We start from the raw sequence: 17,912 nt of genomic DNA on the forward strand, positions 1-17,912 counted from the left end.
TTAGGTGAGTGGGCAAATGCATGGCAGATGAAGTATAATGTGGATAAATGTGAGGTTATCCACTTTGGTGGTAAAAACAGAGAGACAGACTATTATCTGAATGGTGACAGATTAGGAAAAGGGAAGGTGCAACGAGACCTGGGTGTCATGGTACATCAGTCATTGAAGGTTGGCATGCAGGTACAGCAGGCGGTTAAGAAAGCAAATGGCATGTTGGCCTTCATAGCGAGGGGATTTGAATACAGGGGCAGGGAGGTGTTGCTACAGTTGTACAGGGCCTTGGTGAGGCCACACCTGGAGTATTGTGTACAGTTTTGGTCTCCTAACTTGAGGAAGGACATTCTTGCTATTGAGGGAGTGCAGCGAAGGTTCACCAGACTGATTCCCGGGATGGCGGGACTGACCTATCAAGAAAGATTGGATCAATTGGGCTTGTATTCACTGGAGTTCAGAAGAATGAGAGGGGACCTCATAGAAACGTTTAAAATTCTGACGGGTTTAGACAGGTTAGATGCAGAAAGAATGTTCCCAATGTTGGGGAAGTCCAGAACCAGGGGTCACAGTCTGAGGATAAGGGGTAAGCCATTTAGGACCGAGATGAGGAGAAACTTCTTCACCCAGAGAGTGGTGAACCTGTGGAATTCTCTACCACAGAAAGTAGTTGAGGCCAATTCACTAAATATATTCAAAAGGGAGTTAGATGAAGTCCTTACTACTCGGGGGATCAAGGGTTATGGCGAGAAAGCAGGAAGGGGGTACTGAAGTTTCATGTTCAGCCATGAACTCATTGAATGGCGGTGCAGGCTAGAAGGGCTGAATGGCCTGCTCCTGCACCTATTTTCTATGTTTCTATGTTTCTAATTATACAGTAGATTTGTGATATAAATTATTTTTCCTTTACAGGTTTCATAAATGGGAACGTAGAGTATGAGAGTAAAAGGACTAAAATTTATACACTGCAATGTTTAGGCCATATTTAGAGTAGTATGTACAGTTTTGGATGCCCTACTATAGATAGAGCGTTAAACTAAACTATAAAAGCATGTATAGCGTAGATTCCCCAGGATGTCCGGAATGAGAAACTATAGTTATGAGGAGAGAGTTGAAATACTGGGACCATCTCCAATGAAGTGGGGAAGGCTAAAAGGAGATTTAATGGCTATTTTAATTTTTTTGAATGGTTTTGATTGAGTAAATAGGAAAATACTATTTCCTCTGGTTGGGAAGTCAGTGACAAAGGGTCATCAATTTAAAATTGTCACTAAGGAAGTGAGGAAAGAGAAGTTTCTCTACACACGGCGTTGGTCTGTGGAATGTTTTGCTATGCGGAGTAGTTAAGATGGAAACCATTGCACCTTTTTAAACGAAGAGTGGCTGAATATTTGAGTCAAAAGACCACCCATAATTATGGGGAGAAAGTAGGGCAGTGGGATTAGTTTCTGGATTTTGTTTTGTAGGCTTGTAGACTCAGCACAAAATCTGATGAGCCAAATGGCTGCCTCCTCTGCTGTAAACTAGGGTTTCTTTCCCTTGACTACTCAGTATGTCTACAGCCTGAAAGAAAAATGCTGCAGTTAGCATCTGGGATGATTATTTCATGAACAAAAGTTGAAAATAACACTGATTCAGCAGTGCATAAGCTGCACTGATCTCCCTGTGCAGATTTGTTTAGTCCAGATAACACATTCGATGGCAGTTTAATCAAGGACAACTGTAGGTCATCAGAACATCCTAAACATCCTCCTACCCCAAAAAATATAGCTGTAAGAGTGAGGGAAGAAATATACCCACAGTAAAAGGACTTTATTGCTTCGAATTAGAAGAACATACTCCATGGCAAGCCCCGCAATAGTCTTATTTTTTGAGTATTTATGGGAAAAGATACCCCATTTCTTCTGATTCTCCCCCTTTTTTTGCTGAGTTTTAGATCGACAGGTGCCAGCAGGCATCTGATACCTTTCCCAGGTTACAGTAATTTATATTAATCGTATTAAATGGCGGAGCAGGCTCGAGGGGTTGCATGGCCTAATCTTGCTCCTTTGTCTTATATTCTTATGTATGTGAGCCTGGACATTTATAGGCCATTCAGACATGTGAGGAAGCTATTTCAGCCCATGCATACTTCCAGCAGAGGTAAGTGAGTAATGACCAGAAGTGAAAATCCTGGTCGGTGGTTTATTTTTTGAACATGCTTATTTGTACTGCCAACATGGCCGCCATGCTCCACCCTTTGTCCATGATTGGTCCCCTTGGAGGATAAGCCCCGCCCTGAAGTTTCACTGGAATGTGCAACTGGAACCGCCCATCCCAAGGTCTCACTGACTTTGCAAATTGTAACTCGATCCACTTTGGCTTCCTGAAGCAACAAAGGACAGAGCTCCCCAGAAGACAGCAAGAGCCAGCCAAAGTACCTTACCCCAGTCCAAGTGCATGCCTCTCCCAGCCGAAGTGCCTTACCCCAGTCCAAGTACATCCTTTAACCCCCACCCCACCCCACCATAGATGAGACATTGTGTGCGGATTGCAAATGTATTGGGTATGAAGTAAATAGTGACAGTGTCGTGACTTCTGGATATCATCCACTCCAACAATGTCCCTTGTAGGGGGTTGGAAAAACGTTATCCATCTTCCGAGTTCCCCCTCTCCCCTCTGATCCCCCCCCCCCGTGTCTCGCTCTCTCGGCCCTCGGCCCGCCATGGTGGGGGGGCAAGAGAGAGAGTCAGAGCCTCAGGTCCTGCTTCTCGGCACCAAGTGGAGGGAATGATTTGGTGTTGAGCCTGGAACTTTCCTGTTGTGCAGCTGCATATTCTATATTGCATTTGCTCATCTGAGAAGTTCATAAATCCCTTTCTTAAGATAGGTAAATCACGCAGTGGATGAAAATGGAAATACTTGCAGTTATATGGTGCCTTTCATGACCTTTGACTGTCCCAAAGTGCTTTACAGCCAATGAAGTACTTTTGAAGTATGGTCACTGTTGTAATGTTGGAAACGTGATGCCAATTTGCAAATAGCAAGCTCCCATAAACAGCAGTGAGCAGATAATCTGTTTTAGCTATGTTGGTTGAGGGATAAATATTGGCCAGGACACCGGGGATAACCCCCTTGCTCTTCATAAAGTAGTGCCATAGCATCTTTTATGTCTACTTGAGAGGGCAGTTGAAGCCTCAGTTTAACATCTCACCCGGAAGGAGGCACCTTCGATAGTGCAGCACAACTTCAATACTGTACCGGGCTGTCAGCCTGGATTACATGCTTTAAGTTCCCTGGAGTGGGTCTTGAACCCACAACCTTCAGACTCAGACAAGAACTTAAGGAAAGGTAACTTCGATGGTATGAGACGTGCATTGGCTAGAATAGACTGGCGAATGATACTTAAAGGGTTGACGGTGGATAGGCAATGGCAAACATTTAAAGATCACATGGATGAACTTCAACAATTGTACATCCCTGTCTGGAGTAAAAAATAAAACGGGGAAGGTGGCTCAACCCGTGGCTAACAACGGAAATTAGGGATAGTGTCAAATCCAAGGAAGAGGCCTATAAATTGGCCAGAAAAAGCAGCAAACCTGAGGACTGGGAGAAATTTAGAATTCAGCAGAGGAGAACAAAGGGCTTAATTAGGAAGGGGAAAATAGAGTATGAGGGGAAGCTTGCTGGGAACATAAAAACTGACTGCAAAAGCTTCTATAGATATGTGAAGAGAAAAAGATTAGTGCAGACAAATATAGGTCCCTTGCAGTCAGAATCAGGTGAATTTATAATGGGGAACAAAGAAATGGAAGACCAATTGAACAAATACTTTGGTTCTGTCTTCAAGAAGGAAGACACAAATAACCTTCCGGAAATACTAGGGGACCGAGGGTCTAGCGAGAAGGAGGAACTGAAGGGAATCCTTATTAGTCAGGAAATTGTGTTAGGGAAATTGATGGGATTGAAGGCCGATAAATCCCAAGGGCCTGAGTCTGCATCCCAGAGTGCTTGAGGAAGTGGCCCTAGCATTGGTGATCATTTTCCAACAGTCTATCGACTTTGGATCAGTTCCTATGGACTGGAGGATAGCTAATGTAACACCGCTTTTTAAAAAAGAAGGGAGAGAGAAAAGGTAGAATTGTAGACCGGTTAGCCTGACATCAGTAGTGGGGAAAATGTTGGAATCAATTATTAAAAATGAAATAGCAGCGCATTTGGAAAGCAGTGACAAATCTTCTAGATTTCTTTGGGGATGTAACTAGTAGAGTGGACAAGGGAGAACCAGTAGATATGATGTATTTGGACTTTCAAAAGGCTTTTGACAAGATCCCACACAAGAGATTGGTGTGCAAAATTAAAGCACATGGTATTGGGGGTAATGAATTGACGTGGATAGAGACCTGGTTGGCAGACAGGAAGCAGAGAGTCGGGATAAACGGGTCCTTTTCAGAATGGCAGGCAGTGACTAGTGGGGTGCCGCAGGGCTCAGTGCTGGGACCCCAGCTATTTACAATGTACATCAATGATTTAGATGAAGGAATTGAGTGTAATATCTCCAAGTTTGCAGCTGACACTGAGCTGGGTGGCGGTGTGAGCTGTGAGGAGGATGCTAAGAGGCTGCCGGGTGACTTGGACAGGTTAGGTGAGTGGGCAAATGCATGGCAAATGCAGTATAATGTGGATAAATGTGAGGTTATCCACTTTGGTGGCAAAAACATGAAGGCAGATTATTATCTGAATGGCGGCAGATTAGGAAAAGGGGAACTGCAACGAGACCTGTATGTCATGGTACATCAGTCATTGAAAGTTGGCATGCAGGTGCAGCAGGCGGTGAAGAAGGCAAATGGATTGTTGGCCTTTATAGCTAGGGGATTTGAGTATAGGAGCAGGGAGGTCTTGCTGCAGCTGTACAGGGCCTTGGTGAGGCTTCACCTGGAATATTGTGTTGATTTTGGTCTCCTAATCTGAGGAAGGACGTTCTTGCTATTGAGGGAGTGCAGCGAAGGTTCACCAGACTGATTCCTGGGATGGCAGGACTGACATATGAGGAGAGACTGGAGCGACTGGGCCTGTATTCACTGGAGTTTAGAAGGATGAGCGAGGATCTCATAGAAACATATAAAATTCTGACGGGACTGGAGAGGTTAGATGCAGGAAGAATGTTCCCGATGTTGGGAGAGTCCAGAACCAGGGGTCACAGTCTAAGGATAAGGGGTAAGCTATTTAGGACGGAGATGAGGAGAAACTTATTCACTGAGTTGTTAACCTGTGGAATTCCCTGCCACAGAGAGTTGTTGATGCCAGTTTATTAGATGATAATCAAGAGGGAGTTAGATATGGTCCTTACGGCTAAAGGAATTAAGGAGTATGGAGAGAAAGCAGGAAAGAGGTACTGAGGTGAATGATCAGCCATGATCTTATTGAATGGTGGTGCAGGCTCGAAGGGCCGAATGGCCTACTCCTGCATCCATTTTCTATGTTTCTATGCCCACTGAATCACAGCTGGCACACTAAGGACAAGGGTAGCATTGCATGGGAACACCAGCACCTCCAAGTTGTATCCTGATCTGTGCTTAATCTATTCCACTTAGCATGGTGGTAATGTCAGGCGACAAGATGAAGGGTGTCCTCTTTGGGAAGACGGAATTTGGTCTCCACAAAGAGTCTCAGCTGCAGGTGCCAAGCCAGACCGAGAAGAAGATAAATGTACAAAAACTGAAAGGGCGATTTAAAAACATCCCAATAGTGGATAATCAAGGGGCTACAGGGAGGGAGGAACTTTATACTATCACTAAAAAAGTAGTACTCTGGGAAATAATGGGACTAAAGGCAGACAAGTCCCTGATGGCTCACATCCTCTGGTCTTAGAAGTGGTTGCAGCGATTGGTTGTAATTTACCAAAATTCCCTGGATTCTGGGGCGGTCCCAGCGGATTGGAAATCCACAAATGTAACGCTCCAATTTTAAAAAGGAGGCAGACAGAAAGCAGGCTAATTGGTCTATAGTTTTCTAATGTCTGTCGTTGGGAAAATGTTGGAGTCCATTGTTAAGGAAGCAGTAGCAGGGTATTTGGAAAAGCACAATTCAATCAAGCAGAATCAACATGGTTTTATGAAAGGGAAATCATGTTTGACATTTGTTGGAGTTCTTTGAGGATGAAATGAGCAGGGTGGATAAGGGGCAACCAGTGGATGTGTATTTGGATTTCCAGAAGGCATTTGATAAGGTGCCACAAGTGGTTACTGCACAAGATAAAAATTCACTGGGTTTGAGGTAATATATTAGCATGGATAGAGGATTGGTTAACTAACAGAAAACAGAGAGTCAGGATACATTGGTCATTTTACGGTTAGCAAACAGTAACTAGTGGGGTGCAGCAGGGATCGGTGCTGGGGCCTCAACTATTTACAATCTATATTAATAACTTGGATGAAGGGACCGAGTGTAATGTAGCCAAGTTTGCTGCTGATACAAAGATGGGTGGAAAAGCAAATTGTGAGGAGGACACAAGAAATCTGAAAAGGGATATAGACATGTTAAATGAGTGGTCAAAAATTTGGCAGATGGAGTATAATTTGGGAAAATGTGAGGTTATCCACTTTGGCAGGAAAAATAGAAAAGCAAATTATAATTTTAAATGGAGAGAAATTGCCAAGTGCTGCAGTATAGAGGGACCTGGAGGTCCTTGTGCATGAAACAGAGTTAGTATGCAGGTGCAGCAAGTAATCAGGAAGGCAAATGGAATGTTGGCTTTTATTGCAAGGGGGGATAGAGTATAAAAGCAGAGAAGTCCTGCTACAACTGTACATGGTATTGGTGAGGCCACATCTTGAGTACTGCATACAGTTTTGGTCTCTGTATTTAAGGAAGGATATTCTTGCATTGGAGGCTGTTCAGGGAAGGTTCACTCGGTTGATTCTGGAGATGGGATTGACTTAGGAAGAAAGGTTGAGTAGTTTGGGCCTATACTCATTGTAGTTCAGAAGAATGAGAGGTGATCTTATCAAAACATAAGATAATGAGGGGGCTCGACAAGGTGGATAACTAAAACTAGGGGGCATAGTCTCAGAATAAGGGGCCGCCCGTTTAAAACTGAGATGAGGAGGAATTTCTTCTCTGAGGGTTGTAAATCTGTGGCATTCTCTGCCCCAGAGAGCTGTGGAGGCTGGGTCATTGAATATATTTAAGGCGGTGATGGACAGCCATGATCTTATTGAATGGCAGAGCAGGCTTTAGGGGCCAAATGGCCGCCTACTGTTCCTATTTCTTTTGTTTTTAAATACAAACATTGCTCTTCAAAAGAAAGAGAGGCTGTGTCGTTCGATGGCTTGCAGTCAGTGAGTAGCAGAGAAATGCCTATCAGGAAGGTTCCAAGTTTGTTCCTGATCTGATAAGCACTGGGTCCTGGCCCTCCTTGGTAAGGCATGGGGAAATTGGCTGAGGTCCTGAGTTCTGATTGTGACATTAGATGACCAGATAGATTTGTCTGTGATGAAACTCCATACCAGGGGTTAAATACTTTGTTGACACTGGCTGTCTGGGCTCGTATGGCGAGGTATTGGAGTTCGACTGGAACTCAAGAAGCCAGCAAGGAGTTATTTCCTTTTGGAGAGGAGGAGAATGGTGGGAAAAGAATTGATTAAAGAAGGAAGAAAGTATTTTTACTTGAATGCTCAAGAATAACATCTTATCCTTGAGCATTTTTGTACCCCAAAAATTTCGCAAGTTGATAAGAGGCAATTCTATCAATATAACTTGCTGTACTTGAAGGGTCAATACATTATGCTAAGTTTTTCACTGATTCGGTGTGTCAGCCATGACTCAGTTGGTAGCACTCTTGCCTCTGAGTCATAAAGTTGTGAGTTCAAATCCCAATCCAGAGACTTGAGCACAAAAATCTCGGCTGACACCCCAGCACAGTACTGAGGGAGTGCTGCACTGTAGGAGGTGCCGTCTTTCGAATGAGACAGTAAACCGAGGCCCTGTCTGCTCTCTCAGGTCGATGTAAAAGATCCCTTGGCACTATTTCAAAGAAGTATTTTGGGAGTTGTCCTTGCCAATATTTATTCCTCAACCAACACCAGAAACAAATTATCTGGTTGTCATCACAATGCTATTTGTGGGAGCTTGCTGTGCGCAAATTGGCTGCTGTGTTTCTTACATTATAACAGTGATTACACTTCAGAAGTACTTCTGTAAAGTGCTTTGGGACATCCTGAGGTTGTGAAATGTGCTATATAAATGCAAGTTTTTTTTTAAAATGATTCACCATGTATGTAAAAAGTGTCAATGGATCTTAGCAGTGAAGCCTGGAGTTTTATTTTTACAATGGCAATATTTCCTTGTTCAAACCAAATTAGAACTTTTGACATGAGAAGAAACAGGGCCAACAGATATATTTCAAATAGTTTTTGGGAATTCAAGCAGATGTTTCTAGGGCATCAAGTGAGTGTTGACAAACTATTCTCGTACTCAGTTGTCCTCGTGAATATATTTCTGGCAGTTAAGTTTGTGTGCTCCATTTACTCAAATGGTTGTGAAGTGCTTTCTTTGGTAAAAGGTATGTGGAAATGTTTCCATGTGCCACTTGAAAACCTTTTTTTTTTAAATAAACACTGCTCCACAGACTAAAGTAAGCATTTTAGACCAGTGTCAGTATGGTTTTATTCAGGTTAAAATATAGGTAATATGATAGCAAGTGGTGTATTATCTCTCTGGCAATCTCAATTGAATCTACGTATGTTCGACTCCAGGGAGGATGTCACCTGTGGTTGCGTGTGTCTTTTTTCAAATTGAGACGAATTATAAATGGGGCGAGTAAAGGTCACCTTGCTGATGCTGTTTTAAAAACCAAGACTTGTTGAGGAAAGCAAAATCTAAGTGCTGTAAAGTGAATTGGTAATGTTTTTGGCTGCATTTCCTTTCATGGATGATGTGACATATTGGACTCCCAACAGATTGTTCAGTAATTGTAGGTTATATGTTCTCTGCTTTCCTCAGCAGTTGTTGAGGATTGGCGGAGTGAGTCCAGATACTTTCTGACTGAAATGGGGGTCACTTTGAACTATGACTGCTTCCAGATTGCCAATAATATTCAAAGCACATGGCCTGCTCACCACCTCAGCTGGTAGTTGTTTATAGCATTTCCCATAGTGAATTTTTTCAGGTTTTAGTGTTTCCTGGAGATTTAAAGAACAGACAAATTTGTAATTCTATAGAGCCTTATCGCATCTCTCCAATGTCCCAAAATCCTTCACATACATGATGTACATTTATTGTGTGAATAAATGGAGCAGCCATTTTGCACATTGCATTGATGTGAATTTGGATGTTTGAGGGAGGAATGTTGACCAGAACACTGGTTTAATGTCTCAACTGAAGGTCAGCACCTCTGATCCAGCACTCCCTCAATACTGCACTGAAGGAACAGCCTAGGTTTTATGCTCGCTGTGCGAGTTCTACCAACTGAGCTAAGCTGATACAGGTCTTACCCAGTCTGCAGTGGATACAGATTTTTCTTTGCCAGTCTTAGAGCTTGGACACAGCTCTGATGGTGTCCTTGGGCCTGGTCCAGGTTGCATGAACAATAGATTAAATTTCAGCTGGCTATTGTACCTTAGTGAAAAACATTTACCACAATTCTGTGGAAGTGCATTCTGAGGCACAGTCCTGCACCAAAAGTTATTTGCAGCTATACTGTAGCCAAATGCATAATGCACATTTGTTCCAACTTTACCCAGTTTCTAACAAAATCTTGTCCTATATCTCAGATTTTGTATTATTCCAGTTCCCAAAATGCAGTGAAACCAGGGTAGTTAGCCTCATTCTAAACTTGATAGCTAAAATGATGTAATTGACTGAAGCTCCATCAATTAATAACTGCAGCTGTAGTATCCCTCACACTGTTGGCTTTAGTAACTAACTGAAGCAGTTGCCCTTTTGAGATTAGCACTTGCTGTTTAGAGTAATGACATTAGACTTTCAGTTAAGCATTATGATGGGTGTGTAAGATTGACATACTCTACTCCCTTGAAATGAAATTACTCAGGAGTTCTGACGAAGGGTCTTCGACCTGAAACTGTGGGCTCAAGTTTTCGCCCTCTAAAGGTGCGGCGATTTTCTGGAATAAAAAGGGCGCCGAAAACTTGCCTTGTGATTCTGAGAACTCCTCAGGACATCTTCGTGCTTGGCATGGCGCAGCATAAGGGGTCGGGGGCGGAGCCAGGACCCTGCGCTGAAAACATTGTTGGGACCTCTGCGCATGCGCGCTAGTGTGTGCGCGCATGTGCAGTAGCTCCTCTTCCCCCAAGGCTGCGGGGGGGGGGGGGGGGGCCCGAAGCATACCGCCCCTAGCCCTGGCCGAATGGGCTCTCCGGGTGAAGATCGGACTCTGGCCTCCCTCCCTCCCTCCCATTCAGCAACCCCCCCCCCCCCCCCCTCCCTCCTGTTCAGCCATTCCTCCACGTCGTCGGCGGGGCCTGTCCTCCCGGCATCTTGCTGGGGGCAGGCCCTGCCCGAAGTCTTCGGCAGCGGCCAGCCAACTGCGTCATAGTCGGTGGGGCCCGTTCAGTTGCCCCCTTTCCTCTCCTCTTTTCCCCCCCCCCACTCCTCCTCTTCTCTTTGTCCTCTTCCCCCTCCCCCCTCACTGTCAAAGAGAGACACTGACAGAGGCAGAGAGAGAGAGAGACACTGCGGGGGTGGGGGGGGGGGGGCCATCCCAGCACGCTGTTGGAGGACTCCCGGTGCTGCAGTCAGTGAATAGAAACTTAATTTTTTATTTATTGATTTTAAAAAAAAATTTGGTTGATTTATTATTGATTTATCATTTATTATTGATGATGGGTCTTTATTTGTAAAAGTGAAGTGTTTAATGTTTGCAAACCCCCCCCTCCACGCCCCTATCTCTCGTTCCCTACACCTGATTTATAAGTGTAGGCAAGGTTTTTCTGAGCGTAAAAAAATCTACACTTACTCCATTCTAAGTTAGTTTGGAGTAAGTTTTCGCTGCCTAAACTTGCAAAACAGAAAACAGACGTAAGCGGCTGGACACGCCCCCTTTTGGGAAAAAAAATCTGTTCTAAAATGAAACTATTCTAACTCACTAGAACTGGAGCAAACTAAATGCCGAGAATTGCAATTTCTAAGATGCTCTATTCTAAACTGGTTGCTTCAAAAAAATAGGAGCAACTCAGGCCGAAACTTGGCCCCATTTCTCTCTTCACAGATGCTGCCTGACCCGCTGAGATTTCCAGCATTTTCTGTTTTTATTTCAGATTCCAGCATCTGCAGTATTTTGCTTTTGTTTTGAGTGAAATTAATTTGTAGATTTGTCATTTAAATTTGGTTGTGTCTGCACAGCATTATGGTGCAGACTAGTGGTGATAACTTGAGATGGTGCATAAAGAGTTTTGTAGAAGTATATAGGATAACATAAGATTTTGTTTTTGTTTTTCTCTGCATTGTACTCCAAGACACGCTGTCCTTCGGTTGAAAAGAGACTTTGAAATCATAATTTTCAATTCTGTTTTGTTGCAACATATGAATGGGAACATGGGAATGTACCAGGACTGGGGATCGATTGTGGAGTAATTTCTTGTGTTTGCAATGCAAGTGCATAGACGCACAAAACTAACTCCCCACATTTAGCAGGTCAGCACAGGAGGTAGCTCGTCCAACATCCTATTCCAAAACCCAGTAGAATTTGGATTTTTTTTGTGCTATTAGAATTCGAGCACTCCCTCAGAGTGCCTCAAGTTTGATTTGATAGCTCAAATTTTAGATCACCAGATAATTACACGAGGAGGACCATTCAACCCATCTCGGCTCATCTGTCCCAAAAGACGCTACAGTCCCCCATTGCCATGTCAAATCTTAAATGATTTCAAGCTTTTTACCTCCACTACTGCATCTGGGAGTCTATTCAATGTATTTATTTGTCTGTGTCAAGAACTTCCTGACAACTTTACCTTTGACTACCTTGAACCTGTGTCCCTTTGTCCTACTCTCTCCATTTAATCTGAAGTAATAATCCTGATTTACTGCTTCCATGCCTTTAACTATCTTGTAAATTACCTCCATAAACTTGCGCTCATCCAAAACTCTACTGCCCGTATCCTAACTCGCACCAAGTCCCGCTCGCCCAAACACCCCTGACCTCTATTGACTCCCGTACAACCAACGCGTCAATTTTAAAATTCTCATCCTCATGTTCAAACCCCTCCATGGACTTGCCCATTCATATCTCTGTAACCTCCTCTGGTCCTATAACCTCTGAACTCTGCGTTCCGACAACTCAAGCCTCTTGTACATCCACCACTTTCTTTGCCGTGTCTTCAGCTATCTAAGCTCTGGAATTCCCTCCCCAAACCTCTTCACCTCTCCACCTCTCTCTCCTCCTTCAAGATACTGCTGAAAACTTGCCTCAAGACATTTCATAAGTGTAAGGAAAAAATGCCTGATGAGCCAAAAAATGGAGATTAGGAGGGGTGACTAAAAGCAATGCCAGAAAGGTGGATTTTAAGGAGGATCAAAGGAGGTGAAGAGCTGTAGCGATTTAGGAAGGTGATTCCTGAGCACTGGCTGAAAGCATGGCTTCCCATGGAGGGACGAAAGGAGAGGGATACACAAGAGGCTGGATGAAAGAGCTTGGCCGAGAGGGGCCTGGGGCGTTGCATGGAATTGTTGGTCTGGAAGAGGTTAGAGATGGGAAGGGTTGAAACCATAAAAGGATTTAAACACCAGGATGGGAGTTGGGGAGAGGAATGGGGGGGTGGGGGGAGAATGACTGGGAGCCATTGTAGGTCAGGTGTGGGACAGGATACACACAGCAGAGTTTTTAGATGAGTTGCAGTTCATGGAGGATGAGGGGCCAGCGAGTAGAGCATTGGAGTAATCAAATTTGGAGGTGACAAAAGCAGAAATGAAAGTTTCAGCTGTGCCTTGAATGATGCCTTCAGTTACCTGCCTCAACTCAATTGTATCTTTTGCTCTGTCAGTTTTTGTCCCTCTGGGGTGAAACACCATGCAAGGTTTCAGGCTGCACTTGTAGATGTGTTGATGAAAAATGAGTTCCATTTTTTGAGATGCATCTATTGGGCAAGTTTGCATAGAATACTAGGAGAGCTTTATTTAAAAAAAAAAACTTAAACAGGTCACAATTCAACAGAAACAATTCCATTGTATCCAGGCTTCTTTCTAGTTTGTAATACTCTGCTATAATAACTCGATACCGATGCTATCAGCAAGTCATTTTTGTTAACCGTGAGAAGTGGTTCAAAGAGTACCTTTCTCTTGCAATAATGTTTTTTTTCCATCTAGGTGGTGGTCACATTTATCAATATCATTTACTGGTAACACTCTTCTTTCTTTTGTTTCTTTTAGGACCCTACCTGAATAATTTCTTTTGGGAAAAATTAATAGCTCGTCACTCTTGGAAAAATGGGCAAGTATCCTGGCACCTGTGTTGGATGATATGTTGTGTAGTGTATCTTTTCCTATATCAACGTATGATGTATGCCATATTTAAAGTTTGTCAAGAAAATAAGAATTTCATTAATTAATGTTTAGGTATCTCTTCGGTTTCAATTTGTGGATCAGTAGGCTGTAAAATGGTTATATTAATGCTTGCATTCCAATAAGAGTTCTTAAAAATAATTTGTATTTTGTTTAGTATGCCAGTTTTTAATCTTACTGAATGCTTTTTATTGTGCTTGGGATAAGAGATGTGGGTACTATAGTCTAGTGGTTATGGTACTATATTAGCAATCCAGAGATCGTGTTCTAATCCCACCATGACAAATAGTGAAATTGAATTGAATAAATCTGGTAATTTGTAGGTTGGCACATGAAAAATGATGATTGTCAAACCACCTATCAGAATGTAACCTACCAAAACCAACTGGTTTGGCCTAAATGTGACTCTGGTCCCACACGACATGGTTGACTCTTACACCCTCCGGATAATAATTACTGACTTTTCAGTGTCTCCCAGATCCCCAAAACATTTATTTTTACAGTTTCAGTGAATGGACCATCTATCTGCTTTTTGGGTACCCAGTGTTGCACTAAGCACTGCTAGCCCACTAACTTATGCTGATTTAGTAGTAATTCTTCTGGGATTGGGTTAAAGTACTTTACTGGGCAGTGTTGAGCTGTGCATTTGAACATGCTGTTGCTGACCTGGGAAGTCTTGATGGTTAAACTTTGTATCAGGTGTTCAGTTCCCATGCACTGGCAATCAGTTGGAACATAGAATTCATCCTCATCCCAAAAACGTTTTAACTTCATTTGCTAATTGCACTGTCTGATAGTCTAGAATACTGTTTAAATGCAGTGCATCTGTATATAAATAAATTCAACTAAAAAATGCTGCTTGTTTGAAATGCTGAAGTCGTATAAGCATAACTGTAAGAATGTAAGCACACTTGTGCTTGGTAGTGCTACAAGTGTTGTCGAGGTCTTGCTTTCAGGTGGCATTCTTCAACCAGCATAAACATACTGTTCCTATCATAATATCATTCTAACAATAGTAAACCTTAATTCAAATATTGTTATAATGGGATAGAAATTGCAGTCGGAGGATTCCCGCGGATAGATGCCTCCGATCTGCAAAAAATCTATGAATTTACCTGGTGCTGCGGTTTGCAGTGCCCCTGGGATCACGCGGGTTCCCCAACCAATAAAAGAAGGGAATCTCCATTCATACTTACGGGAATCACCGTAAGTATGAATGGAGATCACTTTAAAAAAAAATACATGACCACATGAAATTGAAAAAATACATATTTAAAATTAATTAAAATGCCATTTAATTTAATATTTTAAACAAAACACTTTTCCCCAAAATTAAATTTAACTGTGCTAAAAAATAAACTTTCATTAATAGAGTTTTAAAATTTATAAATGAGTGATAAAATTTTATTTTTCTATTTTTTTTTAAACTCTTACACTGGTGAAAGCAGGCCTTACGCCTGCTTTCACCAGCGCAAGAATTTCAAGGGCATTCGTTAGGCAAATGGCTCGGCTCTCCGTCCGCGGAGGCCCTTTTCTTTTGGATGCATGCAATCTGTTGAGGATTATTGCATTGCATTGAGCAGTGCATTGCTAAACCTGGAACTTGCGGGGTCCCTACGGAGCGTGTATACCTCGTACGCGCCCGCAGGGCCTGCAAATTCAACTCCATTTTATACATATAACTGAATTGTTGTATGTATGCCATTTGAGGGTATCTGCCACTCAACAGTCAAGTTCCACTAATATATTTCTTTAACAGTTGCTAATTAATCATTGCATTTTTAACAAAAATCTTTCAATCATTGCCATTTAGTGCATGTCTTTCAAGTATTTTGTATTTAAGTTTTAAAATTACAAGTCAGTTATATTTGATCTATTATGACATCTGTCTCAATGTAGAAATTAGATAAAAACACTTTGAAATGTAATGTTTTGGTCTGTAATGTACATTAAATGTATCTACTATTTAGAAACTTCTATTTTGATGCTGGTTTACAGTAGATTTGAACTGATTTAAATTAAATGAATTGTAGAAAGTTTAATTAAACATTGTGTTAACATCTTGCAGATGGAGAAGAGAGGACCTACGGAGGCTGTGAAGGCCCTGATGCTATGTATGTAAAGTTGATCTCCTCTGATGGCCATGAATTTATTGTAAAGCGAGAACATGCATTGACATCTGGCACTATTAAAGCTATGTTGAGTGGCCCTGGTAAGTTGTGCAGTCACTTAACTATCAGCAATTGGTGACATGTGGTAACATATGGTTATATTACTGGACTAATGATCCAGAAACCTGCATGAATAATCTGCAGATGGGGGTTAAAATCCCACCACGGACGGCATCTGCGGAATTTAAATTCAGTGTTTTAAATAAATCTGGAATAAAAAAACTAGTATCAGTAATGATGACCATGAAACTATCGGATGGTCATAAAAACCCATCTGGTTCACCAATGTCCTTTAGGGAAGGAAATCTGCTGTCCTTACCCAGCATGTGACCCCAGCCCTACAGCAATGTGGTTGACTCTTAACTGTCCTCTGAAATGGCCTAGCAAGCCACTCAGTTGCATTAAATCCTGCAACAGAGTACTGTATAATCAGTTGAAAAGTGGATGGAACACCCGGCATCAACCTAGGCATTGGATTCTGGCACGACAAAGGCACATTCGGCCCAGTCGACCCTGCAAAGTCCTCCTTATTAACATCTGTGGGCTTGTGCCAAAATTAGGAAAGCTGTCCCACAGACGAGTCAACAAAACAGCCTGACAGTCATAATCACAGAATCATACCTTTCAACCAATGTCCTGGACTCCTCCATCACCATCCCTGGGTATGTCCAGTCCCAGCAGCAGGACCGGCCCACCAGAGGTGGTGGCACAGTGATATATAGTCGGGAGAGAGTGTCCCTGGGAGTCCTCAACATTGACTCTGGACACCATGAAGTCCCATGGCTTCAGGTCAAACATGGGCAAGGAGCCATCCTGCTGATTAACATGTACTGCCCTCCTTCAGCTGATGAATCACTACTCCTCCATGTTGAACACCACTTGAAGAAGCCCTGCGTGACAGCAAGGGCACAGAATGTACTCTGGGTGTGGGAATTCACCAAGTGTCACTTGTTACGATCACCAAGTGTGACTTGATAGCATCACTACTGAAGTTAAAGTCCTGTCTTCACACTGATGAGTCCCTCAGTTGTGTTGTGTGGCACTACCACTGTGCTAAATGAGATGGATTCAACAGATCTAACAGCTCAAATCTGGGCATCCATGAGTTGTTCTGGGCCAGCAGCGGCAGCAAAATTGTGTGTCATCACAATATGAAACCACGTGGCCTGGCATATCGCTCACTCTACCATGTCCAGCAAGCCAGGCGACCAATGAGGAGCGTGGAAGAGCATGCCAAGAGCAGTACGAAGAGGAGCCAACCCGGTGAAGCTGCATGATACAGGGAAGCAGCTTGCTGCAGACAGAGAAAAGAGCCACGACCACGGATCATATCAAAGCTCTGCAGTGCTGCCACATCTCGTCTCCTCCCCCTTCCCCCCTCCCCCTCCCCCTTGCCGCCTCCTCTCCCCCTCCCCCTTGCCGCCTCCTCTCCCCCTCCCCCTTGCCGCCTCCTCTCCCCCTCCCCCTTGCCGCCTCCTCTCCCCCTCCCCCTTGCCGCCTCCTCTCCCCCTCCCCCTTGCCGCCTCCTCTCCCCCTCCCCCTTGCCGCCTCCTCTCCCCCTCCCCCTTGCCGCCTCCTCTCCCCCTCCCCCTTGCCGCCTCCTCTCCCCTCCCCCTTGCTGCCTCCTCTCCCCTCCCCAACCCCCTCGCCGCCTCCTCCCCCTCCCCCTCCCCAACCCCCTCGCCGCCTCCTCCCCCTCCCCCTCCCCAACCCCCTCGCCGCCTCCGCCCCCTCCGCCGCCTCCTCCCCCTCCGCCGCCTCCTCCCCCTCCGCCGCCTCCTCCCCCTCCGCCGCCTCCCCCCCTCGCCGCCTCCCCCCCCCTCGCCGCCGCCTCCCCCGCCTCGCCGCCGCCTCCCCCCCCTCGCCGCCGCCTCCCCCCCCTCGCCGCCGCCTCCCCCCCCTCGCCGCCGCCTCCCCCCCCTCGCCGCCGCCTCCCCCCCCTCGCCGCCGCCTCCCCCCCCTCGCCGCCGCCTCCCCCCCTCGCCGCCGCCTCCCCCCCCTCGCCGCCGCCGCCTCCCCCCCCTCGCCGCCGCCTCCCCCCCTCGCCGCCGCCTCCCCCCCCTCGCCGCCGCCTCCCCCCCCTCGCCGCCGCCTCCCCCCCCTCGCCGCCGCCTCCCCCCCCTCGCCGCCGCCTCCCCCCCCTCGCCGCCGCCTCCCCCCCCTCGCCGCCGCCTCCCCCCCCTCGCCGCCGCCTCCCCCCCCTCGCCGCCGCCTCCCCCCCCTCGCCGCCGCCTCCCCCCCCTCGCCGCCGCCTCC

At 44.9% G+C, this 17,912-nt stretch overlaps 1 protein-coding gene across 2 annotated transcripts in view; it reads left to right on the forward strand.

The window, feature by feature from the left end:
• The window catches only part of LOC139274075 (elongin-C), a 38,907-nt gene that overhangs the window by 10,159 nt on the left and 10,836 nt on the right, over positions 1-17,912 (forward strand). For both annotated transcript variants that reach the window (XM_070891129.1, XM_070891135.1), the window contains exons 2-3: positions 13,354-13,414; positions 15,554-15,697. In XM_070891129.1, coding sequence (XP_070747230.1) covers positions 13,411-13,414; positions 15,554-15,697 — 148 coding nt within the window. In that variant the 5' untranslated portion in view covers positions 13,354-13,410. The remainder of the gene's footprint in view (positions 1-13,353; positions 13,415-15,553; positions 15,698-17,912) is intronic.

Source organism: Pristiophorus japonicus, chromosome 1, assembly GCF_044704955.1.
Source record: "Pristiophorus japonicus isolate sPriJap1 chromosome 1, sPriJap1.hap1, whole genome shotgun sequence".
Taxonomy (NCBI): domain Eukaryota; kingdom Metazoa; phylum Chordata; class Chondrichthyes; family Pristiophoridae; genus Pristiophorus; species Pristiophorus japonicus.